Raw genomic sequence first — 21,455 nt, forward strand, 5'->3', positions numbered from 1 at the left:
AAAATCACTGACCCTGAACCCTCACCAGGACTTGATGACTTGGGTGTATGACTTAATGAGTGACTTGATGTGGCCTGATAGGTGCGCTTGTGCTCAGTGCCAGTGGCAAGAGCACGGGTATCTAGAAATCTAGACGCGCCCTAGCTCGTCAGGCTAACGGGTATCATTAGGTCACTTCAATTTTCCCTACACATTTAAGTACTTTTGTCAGTTCGACTAGACGAGCATAGATTACATGGAAACGTATACAAGCTTGGTCTTGTATAAAACGTTGTGTGGTGATGATGATTGATTTTCAGTGATAATAAATAATGGCAATTCTGTGATAATGAATGATTGACTGAGGAGGACTTTCTTTCCTCAAGCCATCCGCACCCTGAATACATAGAGCACTCTAAATACATTACATGGACTTGCCACACTGCATTTTTTTACCCCCTTCTCTCAATCTATTTATTAAATTATTTTAAATCTTTCTTCTTTATACTTATAGTTAGGGATACCTCTGCACAGGAAAGTTGAGCAGCTAAATGCCATTTCACTACATGTTTTACAAAGTATCTCAAAATCATTGTATTATAAACTAATCTGATTGACTTTTGATTAGAATTTTTTTTGTGTGTGTAAGGGTTACTCCAGAGTGCATATACACATTTACAATTGCTCATATCTGATGACTATGTAAAAGAATACCTTAGTTATGTATAGACTAAACTTGAACATAAAAATAGCATTCAGAAGCCCCAGATTTAAACCTATGAATTTACCTTGACCCACTACGTATATAACGGTGCACTATTAGTATTTTATTTGGATGTCCCTAACAATCACATAAAACCTTGAATGTTTACTGTTGCAATTTGTTCGTGGTCAAATCAGATTGACTGATCTAGTATTGACATGTGGGCACAACAAGTTTGTCATATTTCATTCAAGTGACTGGCTTTTAGACTGTCACATTCTTTATTCATGCTTTTAACTGCCCGGGAGTGTAACTAGGAACACTTGCATTTTTACTTTCAATTTTTAGTAACCTAAACATGAGAGAATCTTTTAAAAAATAAATATGAAAAGATTGTTTTTTATAGTGTCATTATACACCTTTATTGACAGTAACAACAAAACAGACATGAAAACAAATGGAATATTTTTAAAAAGACATTTCTAGAAAAAAATATATTTTACAAGAGTGTAGTCGCACAACAAGATATTGAATTGCCAGGTCTGCTACAGTCCTTGAAGTTTGCTGTGAAGACAACAAATGCAAGCATTGACAAATGATCGTCATCAGAAATCAGCATTAAACAGATCTGAGTGGCAGAACTAACGCAAACATTTATTTCATACCTGTCCTCAGCTGTTCGATTAGAGGGGTAGTACACCTTAAATGTGAAGCCACTTCTGGGAAATGATCCCTAAAATAGCAAAACATGCAAATTAATGAATAAATCACTGACAATTTTTTTTAACTGTAGATGCTATGGATTAAATATATGAAATAGACAACAATGCCAGATTTTTTCTACTGAAACCTTGTAAAAGTTAATAATAAGAGCGTAGTATTGAGATCTCCATTTTCTTCACAGAAATGACATACCGGATTAATACAGAGACAGTCTGTGTTGGTGATGTTGAAGGGGTCATATTTGTCAGCAAAGACAACGACATCTGGAACAGGGTAAACCCGCAGCGCATAGTCATACGACCAGTATACTGGGCTGACATACAACGGTAAAGGACTCAGATGACCTTGGCACAAGATGGTCTTCACAAACTGCAATTTATAAATCACAAAAAAAAAAAAACATTAAATGGTTATTAAATGAACATCCCTAATATGAACAGGGCTAAGGAAAGCATTCAATGTTGTGTGCACATGAAATCGCTCTAAAGGTTCAGACAGGATTACTCACATGGTTTGGGATATCCAGATTGCCACTTGGCAGGCGCACGCAATTCCTGCACATTTTGTTTACCAAGTCTTCTCTGATCACTACGATCTCCTGGCTACAGTACTGGATTCTGGAGAAGGAAAAAATATTTGGTAAGTTTAACAAACCAGGTATATGGTATTATTAGTATTAATATAAGCTTTATATAACCAGGTAAGTCTTGTTGAGATTTTCAAGAGAGACCTGGCCAAGATAGTTATATTAAACTATCACAAAACAAACACAAAAGAGGCAAACTCAAGTGCATTCCAGTGGAAATAAAAGTGCCATTAATTAAAACATTTGCAAGTATGGATGGACTCATGTTCTATGGCTTTAACATAACCTTTAAAGTCTTTTAAGGAAATTAGACACTGTAGTTTGAGAGTTTTCTGTAGGTCATTCCAAGTAGAAGGTGCAGCAAACATGAAAGCCTTTTTGAACAACGTTTCCGGGCTTGAGGTACATTCAATAAAATAGTGTTCTGAGACCTTAAGCCATAAGTACTCTGTTTAAAAAAAAGAAATGTGGATATGTAACATGAGAGCCTGCCTATAATGGCCGTATATATGAAGATATAAAGGTGAGTAAGCCGGCGATTGGACAGAGAGGGCAAATTCACTTTTGAGTAAATTGTACAGTGATGAGTGAGGGGTTTGCAATTTAAAATGAACCTTAAAGCTCCATGATACACAGCATCCAACATCTGAAAACACTGTGATGGGGCATCCATGTACAACAGATATACCATAATCAATAATAGGGAGAAATGTGGCATCGACTAGCCGCCTTCTGGCAGAAAAAGTAAAACAAGACTTGATATTATATGAATTATATGTCCGATGCAAAGAAATCTGCAGTGAACCTCCAAACAGAGCATGTTTAGAGTTGTTGTTGTGTCCTATAATCTAGAACACTAGAAAAGACTGTGTCGTGCACATGTAACATGCATCTGCCCCGGCCTGAACCTGCAAATTGCAGCACCTCAGACTGAGAGGTTGGTGTAATAGATAGATAGATAGATAGATATAGATATAGATACTTTATTGATCCCTAGGGGAAATTCAAGGTCACAGTAGCATACAGACAACATACACACACACATTTACTAACAGCAGAAAAAGTAATTAAAAGTATATAATATTTAAAAAAAACACAACTAAGCAGGACTATAGAAGACAAAGAATATACTAATATACTAAAATACAAATTATACTAAATAAAACTTAATCTAAATCAATTCTAAAAAACAGTATCCACATAGTGGGTGATTAATCAATCAGGTGCGCTTGCAATGACTGAAGCAGGGACTGAGCCTGTGGTCCTCTGTGCATAAGGTAAGGTAAGGTGCTTTTTGTGAATGAGTGTCATGGTGATGGTGCAAATGAGTAAGTCAAACGAGTAAGTCAAACAGTGCAACAGTGCAAGAATAAAGTCTATATATCTATGTATAAATAACTATATTAAGAAAGGTAACTATATTAAGAAAGGTATCAATAGCAAGGAGGCTAAAACCAATGGGTGGTAGCGTCTGTCACCAACCTGTCTCTTAAGGCGCTGGGAGGGAGATTTACATACTGCACAGCTACCGGACTGATCCAGCTGGCTACACACTGCACAACTACCGGGTCATACCAGCTGGCTATCGTTACACACACCACAGCATAGACTAGTAGACTCCATAATGCCATACTTATGTACTACTTGTGTGTACGACTTACTACTTTTCAGTCAAGATCAGTATGGGAGCAGTGTGCAGTATGCCATTTCGGCATCAGCCTGAGAAACTGTAATATCAAAACTGAGACATCTGACATATCATTAATGTCTAAAATGACCATGGAAAGATGATGTTCTACCTGCATGGATTGGTGGTGAACACTGAGAACGGCACTCGCTGTCTGAACTCCTCTGTGATGTGTTCCGCCAGTGGAGGCCTGTGGGTATTTATTGTTCACACACATTCACCAAATGTTACAAAACAATCCAACCATTCACACCACTCGGACCGTTTATCAAAATACTCTAATATGAACAGTCAATGGAACTAAAATCTCATTCCAGATATTCTCAAACATGTTATATGACACACTCAAGGCCCTATCTGAGACATGTAACTGGAGAAAATGGATGTAGCACTCTCACCTAGGCAGGATTGCACTGGGACCAGGATCTTCAGGCCCAGGGACAAACACAAAGCGACTACTGCAGTTTCACAGGATAAAAAGTCTGTTAGAAGGTTCTTGATTCCAATATGCTTAGAAAACACATTTAGTTTGTGAACATCTACATGAATTTCCCCTTGGGGATCAATAAAGTATCTATCTATCTATCTATCTATCTATCGATCTATCTATCTATTTACATGACCTCTCAACAGGACAACAAAAACATTCAAGGGCTGTACACATACCTGTTATGGATGTTTGGATATTCACAGATCACATCAGCAAGAGCTTTCAATGATTCTATAAGGACAAAAGAAATCGAAAACTAAAACATCTAAAAAAAAAAACAGAGGGAGAACCAGTGCTATGCATTTGATATCAAGGTAATTTTTAAAACACACCTTTCAGTGATTTGATTTGGTTTCTTCCATATGGTGCAGAGGAGAAGTTGCCACAGAAGATGAAGCAGGTGGGAGGCATAGCTGAATATCCTATAGAAGGTCAAACAGACACTGTTCATTACGTTGAAAACAATCAGCCAGAAATTAATAGCAATTTTAAACAAAAACATTTTTGATGTTTTGCCTTTACTCAGATAGGACACTGAAGAGTGACATGCATGTTGTTTACCATGCGTGTGGTTTATCAAAGTAGGAAAAAAATCACAATACCTGAAAACATAGTGTGAATCTTCTCCAGGACCTCTACATTGTCCAACCACAGGTCAGACACAATGACAAACATGGCATCTTCATTCTCTTCCTCCAGCTGTTTCAGCTTGGCAGAGGTTTTGACTGAGGTGGTGGAGGGGCCTCCAAAAAAGTTCATGTTTCCATAATAAGCTCTGTAGAACGAGTTGAGAATAAACATTAATCAGTATAACCATTTAACATGCATTTATCAAACATTCATCAGTACTAGCCAAAAACGGTAAAGGCACCAAGAAATGGCAAGTGAAATGTGTTTGTCTGATTACCTTGTTGTGGAGGAGGGTTCAGTCGGTGGAAATCCAAAAGCATTTACATGGAAAACTGAATCCTCATACCATCCTATATAATAAGTACGTTTAAGGGCAATTAAGAACAGTAACTACTCATTGAACTGTGACTGCTTTAAGAAAAAATATGTTTTGGGAGCAAGAATTGCGATGCGATGTAGTGACAATTCATTTCTAACACATACTGGGTGGAAATTAATCTTAAGAAAGTTGAATAGCATAATATACACTTTACCTTCAGCAAGAACGAAGCAGGACTCTGTGTAAAGACCACTGTGGAACTGGTAAGGAGAGGGTTAAGGTACTCAACGACAATGGCAGGAAACTGGGGGGTATTCCAAGTATGTGGTTTAGAGACAAACCTGGATAAGTTAACTCAGAGTAAGTGGTAAACCTCCTACAACAAGAGCCCTATGGCATTGTTTTGTTGGGAGAATGAAGCCATACAGCTCTTCAATTAGGAGGTTTACCTCTTACCGAGTTAACTTACCCAGATTTGTCACTAAACCACATACTTGGAATACCCCCCTGGCTATGCAAAACGTCAACACATGTCCTACAAAACTACTGTTGAATGCCAAAGGATATTGCCTTCGATATGTCCAGCTGTACTGTGCCACTTGGATCTTCAAGATAATATTTGCCCTGATGATGAAAAATAAAGATAAACATGAGGAGGTCATGGAATCCGTGTCAAAAACAACAACAAAAAGACTAACTTTGCTTTACCTCTTTCAGTTGTGTTACCATGCCCAAGACAATGACTTCTCCCAGCTTAGACGTGCTTCCCAAGAGTGCTTCCACCGTTTTCAGCTATAGATCAAGTAAGACTTAATTACTTAAAGAACTTTGGAGTTTAATGTGTTGTTTGTTGAGGTGCCATTGTTTCTGCTAAATTATGCCAAATGTTCCATGACGGTCACATTACCTGGAACTTATTTCTGCCCTCCTCAGGAGCTGAGCCAATCACAGGAGGAGTGAAAAGTTCATGCCTGTGAGTGCGCTATGGAAATAACACAACTATTTTAGAAAAAAAGTAACATTATGCTGAACAACAAAAACAGAATGTTTCCTACATGATAAAGGCCCCACTAATGCTTTGCCTTGCCAAATGACTTAATGTAAACATAAAATGTACAGAATGAATACATCAGACTGCACTGTATACTGCATACCATGACATTAAAACCCCAATGCTTTCTGATTCAATGCATGGTATAATTTCTGACTTATAGACTTTTAAAAAGGGAAGGTTGGTTGAGGCGCCAGACCTGCTGTAGGATGGTATAGCGTTCCCTGAAAAGCTCAGCTTTGTCCCTGGCCACGCCACAGAGGCTGGGTGATGGATGTGTGGTCATGCTGAGACTGTTAACAGAACCAGAATCATACAGTAGCATTAGAGATTAGCATCCAACTGAATGCATGGTCACATGCACATCATAAGGAAAATGGTCATGCGTATGATCTGTGGGAACTTACGGTACAAATTTCTTCCTCTCTGAACTGTAAATATATCTTGGAACATCGAAGGCTCCAATGATGTTGAAAACATTATCTCTACAAACACAACAACAAAATGAATCACTGTCAAAACAAAAAAAAACACTGCCGATGTAGTGACAGGCTGTGTTGTCTGTATGTAAACTTACATAGTTTCATCACATGACTGACTGCAGTCTTGCACAGCTGTCTCCACGACAGACAGTTCAATCATGCTAGAAGATACTGGTAAAGGAGAAAATTGTCCATTCATTAAAAATGAGCCATTCGACACAACAAGAGACTGTAATGTTACCAGTAGTGCTAACAGCAGTTTTTCATAATCTAAACCAGTATGTATCCTTACATGGCTGTTTTTCCACAGCATCCAGTATGCGTTCAATGACATCATTCAGATCAGTCTCACTCACAGATTCCAATACTTCCAATAAATACTTGCTGGCTTCCCTGTGAAAGCACATCATAGTTGTCAATACCTGATCCCAGCAGGGCTGTACACACTCAATCCTAATTCACAGGATTAACACAGGATTAATGAGCCTATTAAACAGCATTTCAACACGTATGTGTGGCATTTTCCTTGTCTACACAGAATGACCATGAACTTGGGGTGCACATGGTTGTTTTAAGGAAAGAGTGATCATGTTGACAACACATTTCCAATAAAACAACTCGGGAAAAGTCTTCTGCCTGCATTTTGTATCCTTAAGCGTAACGTTGTCAATCCAAAACATTGTTCTTAATACACTGACTGTCCATCTGGCTATATTAGTGGTGCTAACCATTTTTGACAGTGACCTGGTGAGCACAGAGCTAACAACAACTACAGCGTGCGGCATATCTTGGAACAGTATTTGTCTTCAGAGATTTGATATTTGATAAAAAAAAAAAAAAAACATACGGTCGCAGCATTAATCCCCGCATCTTGAACCCCGACGAAACTTTGGTCTTCACTTTCCGTACATCCATTTTCAGCTTTAACTGTTGGCGCTAAATTTCAACTTCCGCTTCTGTGTTCAGGTTTCCGACAAGAATACAAAGATATTTTGTCAGGATGGCGACCATGCACTAGACCACTAGGCAAATAATTTAGCATAAATGACATGCGAGGCATGATCTTTTAGTTTGAGCTGCTGAACTATTTTAAGTCCCTTGTAAAAGTATCTGCTATTAAGGAAGCAGGTGTTGCGACAGCAAAAATTACACTATGCTGAATAGGCCTATGCTTAAAATGGCAAGATTGGCTACTTCTTCAGTAGCATTTTTAACTGAGAACACTCTATCTAAAGTAGGCCTATAGCAGGACACGATAACAAACCCGTCTCTACCTTTTTGTCATGTTACTTTAACAGGTGAAAAAATGGATAAACCAGAGTGATAGGAAACGAAGTAAAAATAACAACCAAACAGCCATTGTACATAACAAGACTAGTGTATCTCAGTGGATGTGAAATATCTTTGTTAACAGTGTTTTCTGTTTTGACCAAAATGAGGGTTGGATCTTTTTCAAAATAACAGTTTTCATATAACCGGAAGCATTCATTTTAGGTCTTTAAAGCCACTAGTTATTTTTCTTAAGCACATTAAAATATAAAGGATATAAATCCATCTTGTAAAGAGGTGCTACAGGGGAGATATTAGCGTAGAACGAATACAAAGTTTCGCATGTTCAGACTTTTCCCCCCACTTCCCTGCCTTGGTAGGCTTGGCTCCGCCTATCTACAATCTTTGGTAAATCACCCTCCTCTTATTTGTTTCGACCTGTCAAATCGTTCGCTGCATTTGATGACTGAAAACAAATTCTTATTCATGGGATATAACAGAATTATAAGTTGAAATTTAGCTTATGGAGCCGCAAAGTGAATATAGTGAGGAACTTGTGGCCCGTGAAAGAAGTGGACACACAGCTGTTGTAGAGGGCAATTTCCTCTACGTTTGGGGGGGATACGTGGTGAGTGTACTGGGTAGTGGTTTGTTATGATTGTGGTTAAGTCTAGCTGTATCAACACCCTTTGTGAATTAAAGGCTGAATTAAATACAAATCTAAGTGAAGGTCTCTGCTCTGTGATCTTTTATTTTCTTTATTCTTTAGTCAATTGCTGAACATGAAATTTTCCTCCCAAACGATGAGATCTGGTTATATGACTTGGACAGTGGTGTTTGGTAAGAGGCTGTCTCAGAAAAGTATTTTATACGAACTCATAGCCTATATACAAATATTTACCTAAAATACAGTATTTGCTTACATTGAAAAATATTTAATGAGTTTGCTTATTTGACATGTTCAATAATAAAATTGCATTAATTATAATTCTAGTCTAAAAGAATGATTCGCAACGTAGCATATGCCTTCATGTCCCAGTGTTTTTAACATACATACTTTTATGTATAGGGAAATTGCCTCCATGACTGGAGAGATCCCACCATCCATGTCAGGCATGTGTGGATGCTCACTCAGTGGAGAAATGTTCATATTTGGAGGTTGTGGTGATCATGGCCAGACAAATGAGGTTAGTTGACAAATATTTATTCTTCTACCATTTAGAATGATTCATATCATCTTCAAGTTCCAAGAGATCATACTGAAAATGGTCCTTGTTATCATGTGTGTTTTATAGCTTTACTCTGTAAACCTCTTGGATAAAAAATACACATGGAGGAAGAGGAAACATGAAATGGGGTCAGTGCCATCGCCCCGAGATAAACTGTCCTGTTGGGTTCATCAAGACAGGTAAGACAATTACAACCTTTTTGTTTTTTCCATTATCTCGGAATGTGTTGCAATAGCCTATTCTTTCTACTGCAGTTCTTTCCCATTGACCTGCAATATAGTCCAGGTGTTGTGTTAGTTCAAAGCATAGCAATCATTCCAACGCATTCAAAAATTCCAAGAGAGACCAAGGGTTGAATAACTGTGACTTACAACTTTGCTTTTCTTACGAGCACTTTGCTTGCTTAAATAACGAGGGACTTTAAAATGTCCTTTAGTGCCATGTTCTAGAACTAGTTTTCATTTTGTCAGTATTTACTGTTGTTTACTGCTATTATGCTAGTTCCTTTCCATTGACATGTTTTTTCAGGACTATCTACTTTGGTGGTTATGGTCACAAACTCCTTAGTGAGCTCACCAACTCCAGAAACTTTATTGTAGATGAGGCATCATGGGTGAGCTCAAATCATTTAATCTATGACATTTAACACTTAAAGAAAAGTGTCAATGCTATCAGTGACATTTACATCTATTTCAGATGGAGGATGTATTTTGGGGATGGAATAATGAAGTTCATGTGTTTGATCCACGAACAAACAGCTGGAGTCAACCACGCACCTTTGTAAGATTTTATTTTTCATATTGTACATTATTTGATGTACAAAGAAAAAAACACACATTTTAAAAATTACATAAATAAATACAAAAGAAATTAGAAAATAATCTAGCATGTTTCTTAAAGTGTTGGGAAGGAGGTTTTCCTAATGTACATAATGTGCTATATCTTACCCGCTGACAACCAATACTGTACCATTAAGTATCTATCTATCTATCTATCTATCTATCTATCTACAATATTGAGCATATAAATACTTAGTTGTAGATATGTTAAATACATCTATATCATGTGATGTATAACTTACCTTTTTATTGGCCAACCCTTATTTTTGTACTTTGCTGCAAGTTAGTGTGATCATATTTTTTTCTCATACAAAGGGTCATCTTCCTGCTCCAAGAGCAGCCCATGCGAGTGCTATTCTGGGAAACAAGGGATACATCTGTGGAGGCAGAGTCATGGTCAGTGGTCACTTCTGTAAACAATATACAGGTGTCCTTTCAGTAAATACATACAACCATGTAATTACGTGATTAGTACTGTACATTTTGAGGGAGGTTAACACCCCCCCACCCTTTTATCTTTTGCAGGAGACTCGAACAAGTGATGTCTTCTGCCTAGATTTGAAATCCTGGACATGGTCTGAAATGTAAGGTTGACATCATTTCATTTCATGGCTCAGTTGATATAACCTGACTCTCACCAGATGAATTTCGTTCCGCTTAGCTCCACCTAGCTTCACTCACATCCATCTGGGACCTCTTCCATTGAGAGTGATTTCTGCAACCGATTTTATGGTACAGCCAATCAGGACGCAGGGCGGGAGTTTCATAGATGTGACATAGCGTAGAAGCGACTGTGAGACTGTTATCAGCGTCACGGGTTGGCTTCGATGTGAGTGGTTGTAGCACGTCAATAGATGACGGACAAGTGGCTTATTCAATCATATGCAAGCATTTTTTGATTAGACCCAGCCTTCTGAAGCAACACTCCAATGGATTGGTCCCAGATGGATGAGTGGAGCTAGGCGGAACGAAATTCATCTGGCGAGAGTCAGGTTACAGTTGATAACCCCTGTCAGTAAATATGCAATTTGAAGATTTGGATATTATTGATTGTACATTATGTAATTTATGTGCACTCTTGTCTCTTCATATCTTGTTAATCATTAAGCTCCCTTTGTATGTTGTAATTGTTTGCATCATAATTGATTACAGTTTTTTGGATCTAGTCTAATTGCACACCAGAATAACCCTGTTTGACACTGGGTTCTTTAAATTCAGACCCTGGTAATCTAAAAAGATTAAGGGTCTGGCCACGAATAATGAAAATGGCCCAATGCGAGGGGCGGCACCAAGCATGCATTTGAAAATCTCACAGCACACAATTGGATAACACTATGACCAATGTTTACTGACTGATTCCGGACTTCGACACAATTGGATAACACTACGACCAATGTTATTAACTGATTTGTTGCAGCGCTGTCGTCATCTGTTTAGCTCGCCTCATGGCCTGCCTATATCAGATACACTGATGTGATTGGCTCCTCGCAATGCAAGGGGAAAAAGTAATGTGCATCATTATTCATTGCCAGAGTGTGCCAAATTGTGCTTTCGCGAGAACTCTGGATTTCCAGGGTATTGACAAAGGCCAACAGGCCAAAACATTGGTGTCAATAAACTAGAAGAAAGAGATAGAGTGTGCGGTGACCAATTTTTTCATAACCTCTGTCAGTGATCCATAGTTGACTAAATTATGAGTATTGCAATACCCAAGTGTTCACATTAGGGGAAATGGTACACATTAGGGGAATAGATACTGGTATAAATAACAGCTACTGTGTGCTTGCAATACAAGAGTAATGAGTAACTAATACACCATTCAAATAATTTCCAGCACTCCTATCTCTGCGCTTCCTGTGGGGCGCTCATGGCATACCCTCACAGCCATATCAGACACATCACTGTTCCTTTTTGGGGGACTAAGTGATGACTGCAAACCCATGAGTAAGTAAAAGGCCATTGTCCATTAACCCTTAAAGGTGTAGATTTTTGAACATTCTAAGTTCTGCAACAATTGAAGGTTCTAAAATTCTATGTTGAATTCAATGAACCCAGATATTCTTTAGAACGTTCATTTCTCAACATTCCCGTCACACCGGTGTGACGGTACTCCTTTAAGGGTTAAACATCTTTAGTTTATGTTACCATACCATACCAAATGCAATATTCGTAAATATGATGTAAATCTATGTATTGAATTTACATGGGAATAGGTGATGGCTGGGTGTTTGACGTTGAGACGAAAAAATGGAAGGAACTGGATCACCCTTACAAGGACAAGCCAAGGTAGTTCCATACTAGTGTACAACCTTTATTATCTACACATGGTTTTGTTGTCATACAAGTATAAACTTGATATGGTCGATTCTGCCTCATGGTCTCTCCATTGAACTTTTTAATTTATTTATGTCAGGTTATGGCATACTGCATGCTTGGGCAGGGACTCTGATGTCGTTGTATTTGGAGGAAGTCGTGACTACATCCTTCTTGTTGACACTGTGGGTATCCAAGCCATCTTCGCAATAGTTTCCTGTTCAGAATTGTGTAAACATACTTTATAGGGAACAATTAACGTTTTAATGGCACTTTATTGAAATAGCATGTTAGACACATTGAAAGCAGCTAGAAATGTGTCATATCACAAATCAAAAATAGAAATGAATACTACAGTTGCAATATTACAATGATGACACATTGCACAGTAGGCTATTATGAAGACTGATATTTTTGTGTCAGTCATCAATGAATAATATGTATTTCTTTACTCAGGGCCATTGCAATGATGCATTAATTTTCCAAACCCAGCCGTATCCCCTTCTAAGGTAATGTATTTAATATAATTAATATGGCGGTACACTGAATGATGAAGTGATACTTCTGATCACTGAATTTGTCTGCCTCTTTTTAACACTAACTAAAATTAGGGGGAAATCTTATTCAGTACACTCAGTAGGCCTACTAACAGTATCCAGTCCTTACAACTGCAGTGATGACTTAAGTTTAGTGCTGTGGAGTTCCACTTCAGTAATCACTAGGTTACTCTCAGCATACTGTATGTGATAGGGCATATGTAGGCCTGTAGGCTATAAACAATTATTGTGTGATCTTTTGAAATTGTCACTCCCTATTCTGTTTTTAGGTTATGTGAAGACTTCATTGCTGGAAAGTCTACAGTGTTTCAGAAAGAACTTCCCTGTTTGCCAAGAAAACTGAGGGGGGCTGTAGAAAAACGGACTTCTTTTTTTAGACCAGCAAGTAAATTACCAGATCAGATATGAGCTTTACCTCAGGCACCTCCTTTTCAGCTAAATGTGTGTACAGACGAGACCATGTCCGTCACACTAATCAACTCGGAGACTAGTCTCCTCAAGTACTGCTCTGAAACCTATAACCTCAAAAGATGCACATATCATATGAGTTGTGTATGGTTTCAGCATTTTAAAATGTTTACTATTTATTTTATACATTGTACTTTTGGCTGAATAAGTGATCAAGGGTATTTCATGAAGGACCTTTTATTTCATATCATGTCCAAAATGATTATGCATTGGAATAAAGAACTTTTATTTTTGTGGAATGTGTTTGTGGAATGTGTTAATGTTACCATAGTTACCTGAAAGCGTGTTGGTAATGTTCCCATGGCTACCACAACTTTTGTTTATGCTAGTAGCTTGCTAACATCGCTTAAACCTAAGTTAGATACTTACACTGGTGCTGAAATAGTTGCTAGATACAGACACAAACGTAAACATATAACAAAACAGTTACCAAATGAGCGTAGAGTTGGATATTATTCGGGTTTTATGAATTCAATCTCGTTTGTTGCAGCCTAGGCCAAACCACCGCTTATTTAACGTTACGTTAACAGTTGACGTTAAAGTTAGAACTAGTTTCCACTGTAGCAGCTAGAATTAGATTAACGTTACCGTTACCATAATGGAATTTGGCTCGAAACTTCAAGAGATGGATCTGACATCAGACGAAATAAGCCGTCTGAGCAAAGCTTTGAAGGATGAAACTTTTCGGAAAATTTTACACGAATATGCAGAAGAAATTTCAAATCCAGAAAACAAATACAAATACGAGGAGGAAATAAAGCTTTTGGAAAAGGAAAGGGGCATGGACGTCCAGTTCCTCCATCCGAAGCCTTTTCGTGTACTGAAAACCAGTGACGGTAAGCAGAAGTGCTTCATCAATATCTGTTCAAATGAGTTAATTAGAACCGCAGAGTGCAAAGCCGTCGCCGAAGATGGCAGAAAAGGTCTGAACTGGTCACTTCCATACAGTCTGACACCAGGAAGGTTAGATGTGGATTCGAATGGAAACAAGCACATGATATACGACGTCGTTTTTCATCCCGACACTCTCCACATGGCAAGTAAAAATGATAGATTCATGGAACTTGTCGACAGTACTGCAATGGACGGGATACAAAACTCGTTCAAAGTCAAGCTGGATAGGAAGAACACGAAAATTCTGAAGACAAAATACAAAGGTGCACCCCATGCAGCTGTGATAAGGCAGCCAACACCTGGACAACAAACAACACAAAAAGTTACGGACAAAAATGATCCCTTCGCATTCCCTTACCCGTATGACAAGGGCGAGACATTGTCAACAATGAACAACGATACAACGAGCTTGTCTGGTGGGCAGTCAACACACACGAAACCTGCTAAAACCATACAAACTTGCGGTTCAGAGGAGCAACCCATAGAACCAGAGAAGCACCCTACAGAACCGCATTACACTATAAAATACAGGTCAGTTGTTGATTTACAAGACTACAGGTGCTCCAGAGACTCTGCACCCAGCCCACGCCCCAGAGAAATAGAGATTACCATTGATTTGCCTTTGCTCAAGTCTGCGGCGAATGCTGACCTGGAGGTAACCGAAAAAGAGATTTTTTTTAAATCCAGTAAGCCTGCATACCTTCTAAAGCTTAACTTGTCCTACCCTGTGGATGAAAAGAAAGGACTGGCCAGGTTCAACAAGCAAAAGAAACAGCTGGTTGTCACCTTGCCAGTTCTACCTCTTAAGGAATCTCCTTTGAGTTCAGAGAGCCTGGAATTTCTTGCTGTTGGTGATGGTGAAGGGGAACAACTGAATGGGCCAATCACTGAGGAGCCAGAGGAAATAACTTCAACTGATGATAGCCTGCAGACAGACAAACACACGTGTATTGAAACTGATACTGAAAAGTCTGGTTTAAATGTTCAGTGTGAGGAGTCTACTGTGGACAGTGCACCCATGTCATACTGCAGTGGGCTGCCAAAGCCAAGATTGATTGAGAAGGAACGGCATATATCTTCCTCAGATGTCAAAGAGGATACTCCACAGTCAACTGACCTTACCAGTGCTGAATCTTTCACTGATTACACGGAAGAGGAGTCTGTACAGGAACCTAGAACCAGAGAGGTGGAGGCCAGTAGTTCACCATTTCATTTCCTAAAGTAGCCATATTTGTCTTTCATGTGAATGTCTTTTTTACTGATGTTGTAACAATGCTTTGCAGGTGGACACATCCATAGATGCTACAGCAAGCTCATTAATAGATGACACACTGGAAGAGATCTCTGACAGTCTCCTTGCTCAAGGTGAAACACAGGATACAGACAAGTCCATCCTGGAAGATGAGGAACGAGAGGACTCAGGTTCACAGGTGAACACTAGTGTGATGCCTCAGCAGCTGTCTGACATCGACAACTCTGTGGCCCCACATCACCATGTGAATGACAGTCCATCGCAGGACAAAGTCCAGAGCACACGCGAAGACATGTCTGAGCCGCCTTGTTTTGTGTCTGACATACACAGTGACGGTAACAAGAATGAAACGGTAACTCATGTACAGGCCAAAAAGGCTGTGCGGTTCAGCGAAAGAGTGTCTGTGGCTGTGGAACGTGACGAGGATGACTTGCCTGAAGAGCAGAGCTTCACTGGCACTAAACACATCAAGCAGCCTGGAGTAGTTCTGCGCGAGATGAACTCAGAGGACGGGACCGAGGTCGTCATCAGCGATCACACAACGTCCTCTGCTTTCGTGTTCCACAACGCCCTTCTTTACGAGCTCGACTGAAATACTGAGAGACACTTGAATTAATATGGTGAGCCTACAGGGAGTTGGAACTTTCACTTCTGAGTTGTCTCACAAGATTCATAAATGTACCATATAAAAGTGAGAGGAAATGAAGTCATTCTATAACATGATTATGGAAAGATTTCCTTTTTGTCTGATAGCCTACAAGAACTGATTTTGTCAACTTGCAAACAAGACCTGTGATGTGTAGGCTATAATTTTCAGCTTCTTCAGAAGTTCAAGTTACACTTTAAATTAGCATTACTTCTTCAAAGTTTGTTTGACAATTTTATCATCCTGTTAGTTCATTTTTATGTTGTGATTCTGTGGCTGTGCAATTCCATCCATATCCAATACAAAGAGCTAAATGATAACACAGTGTATTCTCAGGCAAAGGGAATAATGTTTTGTATTTATTTGAAATTCAATAATCATTCAAGCTTGTAAATCATTACAATACGTAAAAAAAGTGTTCGCATTACACTCAAGTATGCTAATGGAGTGCTTTATTCCAACGTGCAAGTGCACCCAACATTCAAACAAGGATAAACAAACAAACAAACAAACAAACGAAATGACAGCACACATAGAACATACATAGAACGTTCAATCACCAATCGCCACTTCTGCCTCCAAAGTCTGACCTCTTAAATACTGACACATGAGTTGTGAACAAACCAGCATTCTGTCCAGAACCAGCGTTAAAATCACAGCATCGAGACACCCTTCTATGAGTATATCCAAACAGGTTGAGATCCCCACACTGGCTAGCTGCCAAAAAAGGTCCAGCTGACTCAACCATTTTGAAATATATAGATAACACACACACACACACACACACACGAAAACATCATCTGACCCCTCGCTGCACACAGTTGTCGAGAAACTCGCAGTAACACATGAGTGAGCAGAAGTGGCGCTGCACGGGCGCCTCTGTGCCGCCCATGTCGTCCACGAGGACCACTGTGTGGGAGACCAGGTGGAGGTTCATACTGACTGAGGTCTGGATGAAGGAGTCCAGGCAGGCGCGGCCGCAGTCACACACCTTGGCGGCGTCCAGCTCGGGGCACAGGTGAAACGGGATGCTCTGAGGTCCATAAGGGATTCTGCGACATGAAAACAAGGTGTTTAAAACAAAGAAGACACACTGTTTTGCTGCAAATAAAAGCCACAACAGATTCAGTGCAGAGGGCGAAAAAACAGAAAGGCCCGACCTGTCTGCCCTAAGTTATGTTATTGATTAATGTACAACTGAGCACCATCTCCACAGGGACATGCTCTGTGGTCTCTTTCTAAGTCATCAACATTTTGAAACTAACATTACATTCATATTTTAACGACAGAGGTCACACTGTTGTCATGGGGCTTGGGTAGATTTTGTGAGGTGGAAGATTAACTAAACATCCTTGACATCAAGATTGGTCAAAAGTGACAACTTTATGTTAACCAAGCGCCTGTGTCCTTACCGGAGATTGACAACAGCCCTGGAAGCTAATTCCTTCAGTGTGAGAGGGAACTTGAGCTGAATGGTGTGGTCAAAGGGATTGGGCTGTGTGAACGGGTTGCCAAATAGGTCCAGGTTGTCCAATGAGAGCTTCCGGAAGTCGCTGGGCAGGTGCGCCAGTTGGTTGTGCGCGGCGGAGAGGTAGCGTAGCTTGGACAGCTGCCCGATGCGGGTGGGCAGGCTCGTCAGTTTGTTGTCGTCCAGCTTGAGGTTGACCAGCTCCCGCAACTGGCAGAACTGGGCCGGCAGGGCCTGCAGGCGGTTTTGGCTGAGGTCCAGATACTGGAGGGTGCGCTGGAGGCTGGAGAGGCACAGGGCGGGGCTGAAGGCCTCCAGGTGGTTGTTGTGGAGCACCAGCTCGGCAAGCAAGCTCAGGTCGCCGATGGTGGCGGGCAGCTTCTTGATGTGGTTGTGGCTAAGGTCCAGCTTGCGGAGCAGCTTGAGGGAGAGCATGCGCATGTCCACACGGGACAGTTTGCAGTAGGAGACCTGCAGGTGCTCCAGGGAGTACGGGAAGTTGGAGGTCAGTGGGTAGTCCTTTTTGGAGACGACGACCAGCTTCTTCTTGGGCTTCTCCACATCGCGAGCGCGGACCGGCGTCAGGGTGGAGAGAGGCATGCTGTCTGCATCATTTCCTCTGTGAGCCAGGCGCGCAGCGGAGAGGAAGTTCTTGAGACTGTTGGCATCAGCCTGGAGGAGCAATGTCACAACAAGGTTGCTTAGGGGCTTTGCACATAAGTGAAGGACTGTTATTGCATGACAAAAGGTAGAAAAACAGAGAACTAAAGGTGCGCTATTTCCGGCTTCTACAATGCAGTAATCTGTTATCATTATCATTATCAGTAATCAAACTTTCACAGTACAGTTTTCCTTTCTATGTCAACATCAAAATAAGCTTTCCAATCTGCAAGCATGATTGCTGTTTAATGAGAAACTGGAAAAAAGTATGGCCTATTTAAAATGGAATATCATCAACCTAACTTAGTTCATCTAACTCCCTTTGTTTTCAGTGCATAGCATAAGAAAACCCCAGGGTTGCAAATGGCCTTGTGTCTGATGGTAATAACATCAGAAAAAAAAAACTGTGCCCTTCAAACAATTAATTAGTCCAACACATTCATCTGGCAATAACAACACAGCAATTATGGCAAATGACACAGGGATTACCTTCACCGCTTCTGTGTCGACACACCCTTTTATAAACTACAGTCTCTCTCTCTAGAACTACAGATGCTGGGGCACAACATAAAAAATGTCAGGAGCTATCGTCTGACAGGGCCTAACCACATGTGCAGAAACTGGGGGAAAGGTCAGCCAAGCTCAGCCGCCACTCCAGCGCTCACCCAGGGGAAACAATGACTATGCCATCACCAGATTCCATTGTCTAAATGCACCACTGCTTGCATCTTATTCTTTTTGCAGGACCTGTTGTTACATGCCTCTTATGGGAAAACAAGCCCCTTAAAAACATGCAGAAGTGGCAGCAGAAGTGTAATCATAACAGAAGGGGGCGGTTGTCATCTGGCTTGCTATGCCCTTGTTTACAGGACAACATACAGGTAACAAAAGTAATGACAAGAAAGTCATTGCACAACTGGTGTCTATTGAAACTACAGCTGAATGAAGCTTGCCATAACATATCCTCTACTCACTATGAGGAACTATCATGCCTTGACGTAAATTATGATGGCATGGTGGCATAGTGAGTCACAGTGTGTGTGTGTCTGCCTTTGTTGCATGTCGTCGAAGTGTTCATATCTCTTCTTTGATCTTCCTTTGATGGTAACAAAGGAAGCTATATGTATCGTTAGAGAAGTGTGGATAGTAAATACCTTACCTTGCTTAAACAGATGTCCACAGCAGGCTCCTTAAGTCTTACAGTGGCTTTACCTTCGTCCATGAACATTGTGAAGAACTTCTCAATGTTTTCCTTCAGCTATTGGACCCAGAGGAGCATGGACAAGTTTAACAGGAAGAAGATTGTCAGGAATTCGATGAGGCACGATTTGCCTGACTTAAATACTCCAAAATAAAATCTGTATGTTTTCACCAGCTGCCAAACAATGATCTAGCTACTGTGGTCTCTCATAATTACAGAACCATGTTTGGGGGGAATCTGTGAATTGTCATGCAACTTCATTAGCAGGCATAGCTTTTACATTTCAAAAACAAGGGCATTCAAAGGCACAATTGAAACAATACATTTCGAGATAGCAAAATTAGACTAACCTACTGTAAAATATTCCCCTCTTGTTTAAAAAAGCACACAAACACACATACAGGGCCCAGACCAAAATACCTTTCCCACAAAAACTGAAGGCTGAATGGAGCAAAGTCTGGATCACAAGTAGACACCTACCCACCTTATACTTTGAGCCAGCTCTGTCTTTTGCAGTACAGATCAACAAATAGATGCTACTCCGCTGCGTTGTTTTGTCCACGTGTCTCCCAATAGACAGCACTGCTCTGGCTCCTTTGCCTCGACCTTTCATCCCATATGTAGGAAGCATCCGATTGATCACTTCAACATCGCACTGAAGCTTCATCGTGGGCCCAATGTTTGGCGTCACGTCTCCCAAAAGTTCCACCTGCTGTGTCAACGTGCACCTACTACGTCAACGCCGTGTTCGGGTAAATACTGCCAATGCCCATCCCATTTCAGAAAAAAACAAAAACCACAAACCATGATGTATTAAGGTTGCGCAAGATTCCAAATAGTTCCTCTCTCTTTGAGTATTTCGTAGTCATTACTATTGTCACACGTGGAAAGCCCTTCATAATATATTATATTAAGGATTGCCCATCAATCCCAATATGTAATTTCTACGTCAAGTTGTCAGCTAACATTAACTCGCTATTCAACCATAGGCATATTCAACAAGCATCAACTAGCTCGATAAGTGTGGCCATGCATAACAACGTTTTGATATCAGCTAGATACATTGGCTTGGTAAGCGCCATAGACAATTCTCTTACTCATATCACAAGAAAATCAAAATCATGCTAGCAATTACTACATTTAAAAACAACAAAACTTTATGCAAAGTATAACTTACCTGACTAGAAGCTAGCTAGCTAGCTAATGGTACCTTTAGCTAGCTGGCTAGTTGGCGAACTTGTGTCTGAACTTAACATCCTCGACGGGAAACATCACAGATTTGCTAGTTGATGCATTTTTATCTCACCAGTTTAAATGAGAGTCCGTGTCATTTTTACAATTCCAAAACATTACTGAGATTGCTGTCAATGTCAACACTAGCCCCTTGTTGTTTTGGTGGGAACGACCACTCCGCGCCTGTGATATGACAACGCATGCGCAGTGAAGACGCATTCGCCCCGCTCTGTTTTGAAGATAATCGAACACGTTCGATAGGGTAGCATCCGGTCGCATTGATGCAGTCCTTGCGCTGGTCTTTAGTTGGAAGCCAGCATGTATTTCCCCCGCCCACAAAAAAAGGAGAAATGCATGCTCTTTACATTTGATTTGTCTAAAAAGCCCGTAGCAATTCACAAAGGGATACTTGAAGGCCTTACCAACAACATAGGCTACTAATTAAAATGTATGTTTTGACCTATGAATGTCTACAGTGTGTGCATTACGGAGGCCAGGAGGTGTCATTGCAAGATATTTTTTTTAACTAATTTACCAAAATGAGAGACTAGATTGTGGTCTTTCATCACTGTTTAAAATGGCTTAACCTGGCTAACACCAGACAGCTTCTCAGATCTTTATTGAGATAGAGAGTGGGTTTGGGAACCCTTCATTCACTTCCAATTTGTAAAGGGTGTAGTCAGCAATGAAATTAAACTTAAACTACATTAAACTCTTACCCAGTCTTTTTGGAAGTAACACGTCTTTCCTATAAACAAAGGTTTTGAATAGAGCTG

At 40.2% G+C, this 21,455-nt stretch overlaps 4 protein-coding genes across 6 annotated transcripts; 2 read left to right on the forward strand and 2 right to left on the reverse strand.

Moving 5' to 3' along the window:
- Nucleotides 1–1,107: 1,107 nt before the first annotated feature.
- pole2 (polymerase (DNA directed), epsilon 2) lies at nt 1,108–8,062 on the reverse strand. Of its 2 annotated transcripts, XM_076300543.1 has the most exons (20): nt 7,925–8,062; nt 7,498–7,606; nt 6,943–7,043; nt 6,746–6,821; nt 6,576–6,653; nt 6,368–6,461; nt 6,025–6,099; nt 5,826–5,909; nt 5,685–5,741; nt 5,332–5,380; nt 5,076–5,148; nt 4,771–4,943; nt 4,501–4,590; nt 4,345–4,399; nt 4,077–4,136; nt 3,791–3,868; nt 1,914–2,022; nt 1,598–1,774; nt 1,348–1,415; nt 1,108–1,246 (listed from the first exon to the last, which is right to left on the reverse strand). In XM_076300543.1, exons 2-20 carry the CDS (start codon nt 7,563–7,565, stop codon nt 1,228–1,230), a joined length of 1,584 nt encoding a protein of 527 aa, XP_076156658.1. In that variant the 5' UTR covers nt 7,566–7,606; nt 7,925–8,062; the 3' UTR covers nt 1,108–1,227. The 2 variants fall into 2 exon arrangements, with proteins under 2 accessions (XP_076156658.1, XP_076156659.1); XM_076300544.1 differs by lacking the exon at nt 7,498–7,606 and having other exon boundaries at nt 7,925–8,042.
- Nucleotides 8,063–8,338: 276 nt separating this feature from the next.
- LOC143139786 (kelch domain-containing protein 1) lies at nt 8,339–13,564 on the forward strand. Its single transcript, XM_076300546.1, has 13 exons — nt 8,339–8,547; nt 8,689–8,759; nt 8,989–9,106; nt 9,215–9,327; nt 9,677–9,761; nt 9,845–9,928; nt 10,303–10,383; nt 10,513–10,571; nt 11,822–11,931; nt 12,201–12,273; nt 12,401–12,485; nt 12,757–12,809; nt 13,127–13,564. Exons 1-13 carry the CDS (start codon nt 8,443–8,445, stop codon nt 13,263–13,265), a joined length of 1,176 nt encoding a protein of 391 aa, XP_076156661.1. The 5' UTR covers nt 8,339–8,442; the 3' UTR covers nt 13,266–13,564.
- A 350-nt stretch (nt 13,565–13,914) lies between these two features.
- Nucleotides 13,915–16,338, forward strand: dnaaf2 (dynein axonemal assembly factor 2). Its single transcript, XM_076300122.1, has 2 exons — nt 13,915–15,411; nt 15,503–16,338. Exons 1-2 carry the CDS (start codon nt 13,924–13,926, stop codon nt 16,061–16,063), a joined length of 2,049 nt encoding a protein of 682 aa, XP_076156237.1. The 5' UTR covers nt 13,915–13,923; the 3' UTR covers nt 16,064–16,338.
- Nucleotides 16,339–16,454: 116 nt separating this feature from the next.
- lrr1 (leucine rich repeat protein 1) lies at nt 16,455–20,873 on the reverse strand. 2 transcript variants are annotated; one of them, XM_076300548.1, is made up of 5 exons: nt 20,624–20,873; nt 19,931–20,158; nt 19,405–19,503; nt 17,530–18,257; nt 16,455–17,169 (listed from the first exon to the last, which is right to left on the reverse strand). In XM_076300548.1, exons 2-5 carry the CDS (start codon nt 20,111–20,113, stop codon nt 16,914–16,916), a joined length of 1,266 nt encoding a protein of 421 aa, XP_076156663.1. In that variant the 5' UTR covers nt 20,114–20,158; nt 20,624–20,873; the 3' UTR covers nt 16,455–16,913. The 2 variants fall into 2 exon arrangements, with proteins under 2 accessions (XP_076156663.1, XP_076156662.1); XM_076300547.1 differs by having other exon boundaries at nt 19,931–20,205.
- Nucleotides 20,874–21,455: the final 582 nt, after the last annotated feature.

This window comes from Alosa pseudoharengus, unplaced genomic scaffold (assembly GCF_046254945.1).
Source record: "Alosa pseudoharengus isolate Yale_2024_CS ecotype anadromous, Long Island Sound unplaced genomic scaffold, YU_APseudo_1.1 YU_APseudo_1.1_scf_22, whole genome shotgun sequence".
Lineage (NCBI taxonomy): Eukaryota > Metazoa > Chordata > Actinopteri > Clupeiformes > Clupeidae > Alosa > Alosa pseudoharengus.

Bases quoted from the DNA above. Each gene is read 5' to 3' on its own strand.
- pole2 (XM_076300543.1), bottom strand. From the start codon at position 7,565: ATGGATGTACGGAAAGTGAAGACCAAAGTTTCGTCGGGGTTCAAGATG. The intron at 6,100-6,367 runs GTCTGGCGCCTC...TTATTTCCATAG, and splicing joins GCTATACCATCCTACAGCAG to CGCACTCACAGGCATGAACT. The intron at 4,400-4,500 runs GTGTGTTTTAAA...TTGTCCTTATAG, and splicing joins CCAAATCAAATCACTGAAAG to AATCATTGAAAGCTCTTGCT.
- LOC143139786 (XM_076300546.1), top strand. From the start codon at position 8,443: ATGGAGCCGCAAAGTGAATATAGTGAGGAACTTGTGGCCCGTGAAAGA. The intron at 9,107-9,214 runs GTTAGTTGACAA...TGTGTTTTATAG, and splicing joins ATCATGGCCAGACAAATGAG to CTTTACTCTGTAAACCTCTT. The intron at 9,929-10,302 runs GTAAGATTTTAT...TCTCATACAAAG, and splicing joins GGAGTCAACCACGCACCTTT to GGTCATCTTCCTGCTCCAAG.
- dnaaf2 (XM_076300122.1), top strand. From the start codon at position 13,924: ATGGAATTTGGCTCGAAACTTCAAGAGATGGATCTGACATCAGACGAA. The intron at 15,412-15,502 runs GCCAGTAGTTCA...AATGCTTTGCAG, and splicing joins CTAGAACCAGAGAGGTGGAG to GTGGACACATCCATAGATGC.
- lrr1 (XM_076300548.1), bottom strand. From the start codon at position 20,113: ATGAAGCTTCAGTGCGATGTTGAAGTGATCAATCGGATGCTTCCTACA. The intron at 19,504-19,930 runs GTGGGTAGGTGT...TGGGTCCAATAG, and splicing joins GAGCTGGCTCAAAGTATAAG to CTGAAGGAAAACATTGAGAA. The intron at 18,258-19,404 runs GTAAGGTATTTA...TTGCTCCTCCAG, and splicing joins TGGACATCTGTTTAAGCAAG to GCTGATGCCAACAGTCTCAA.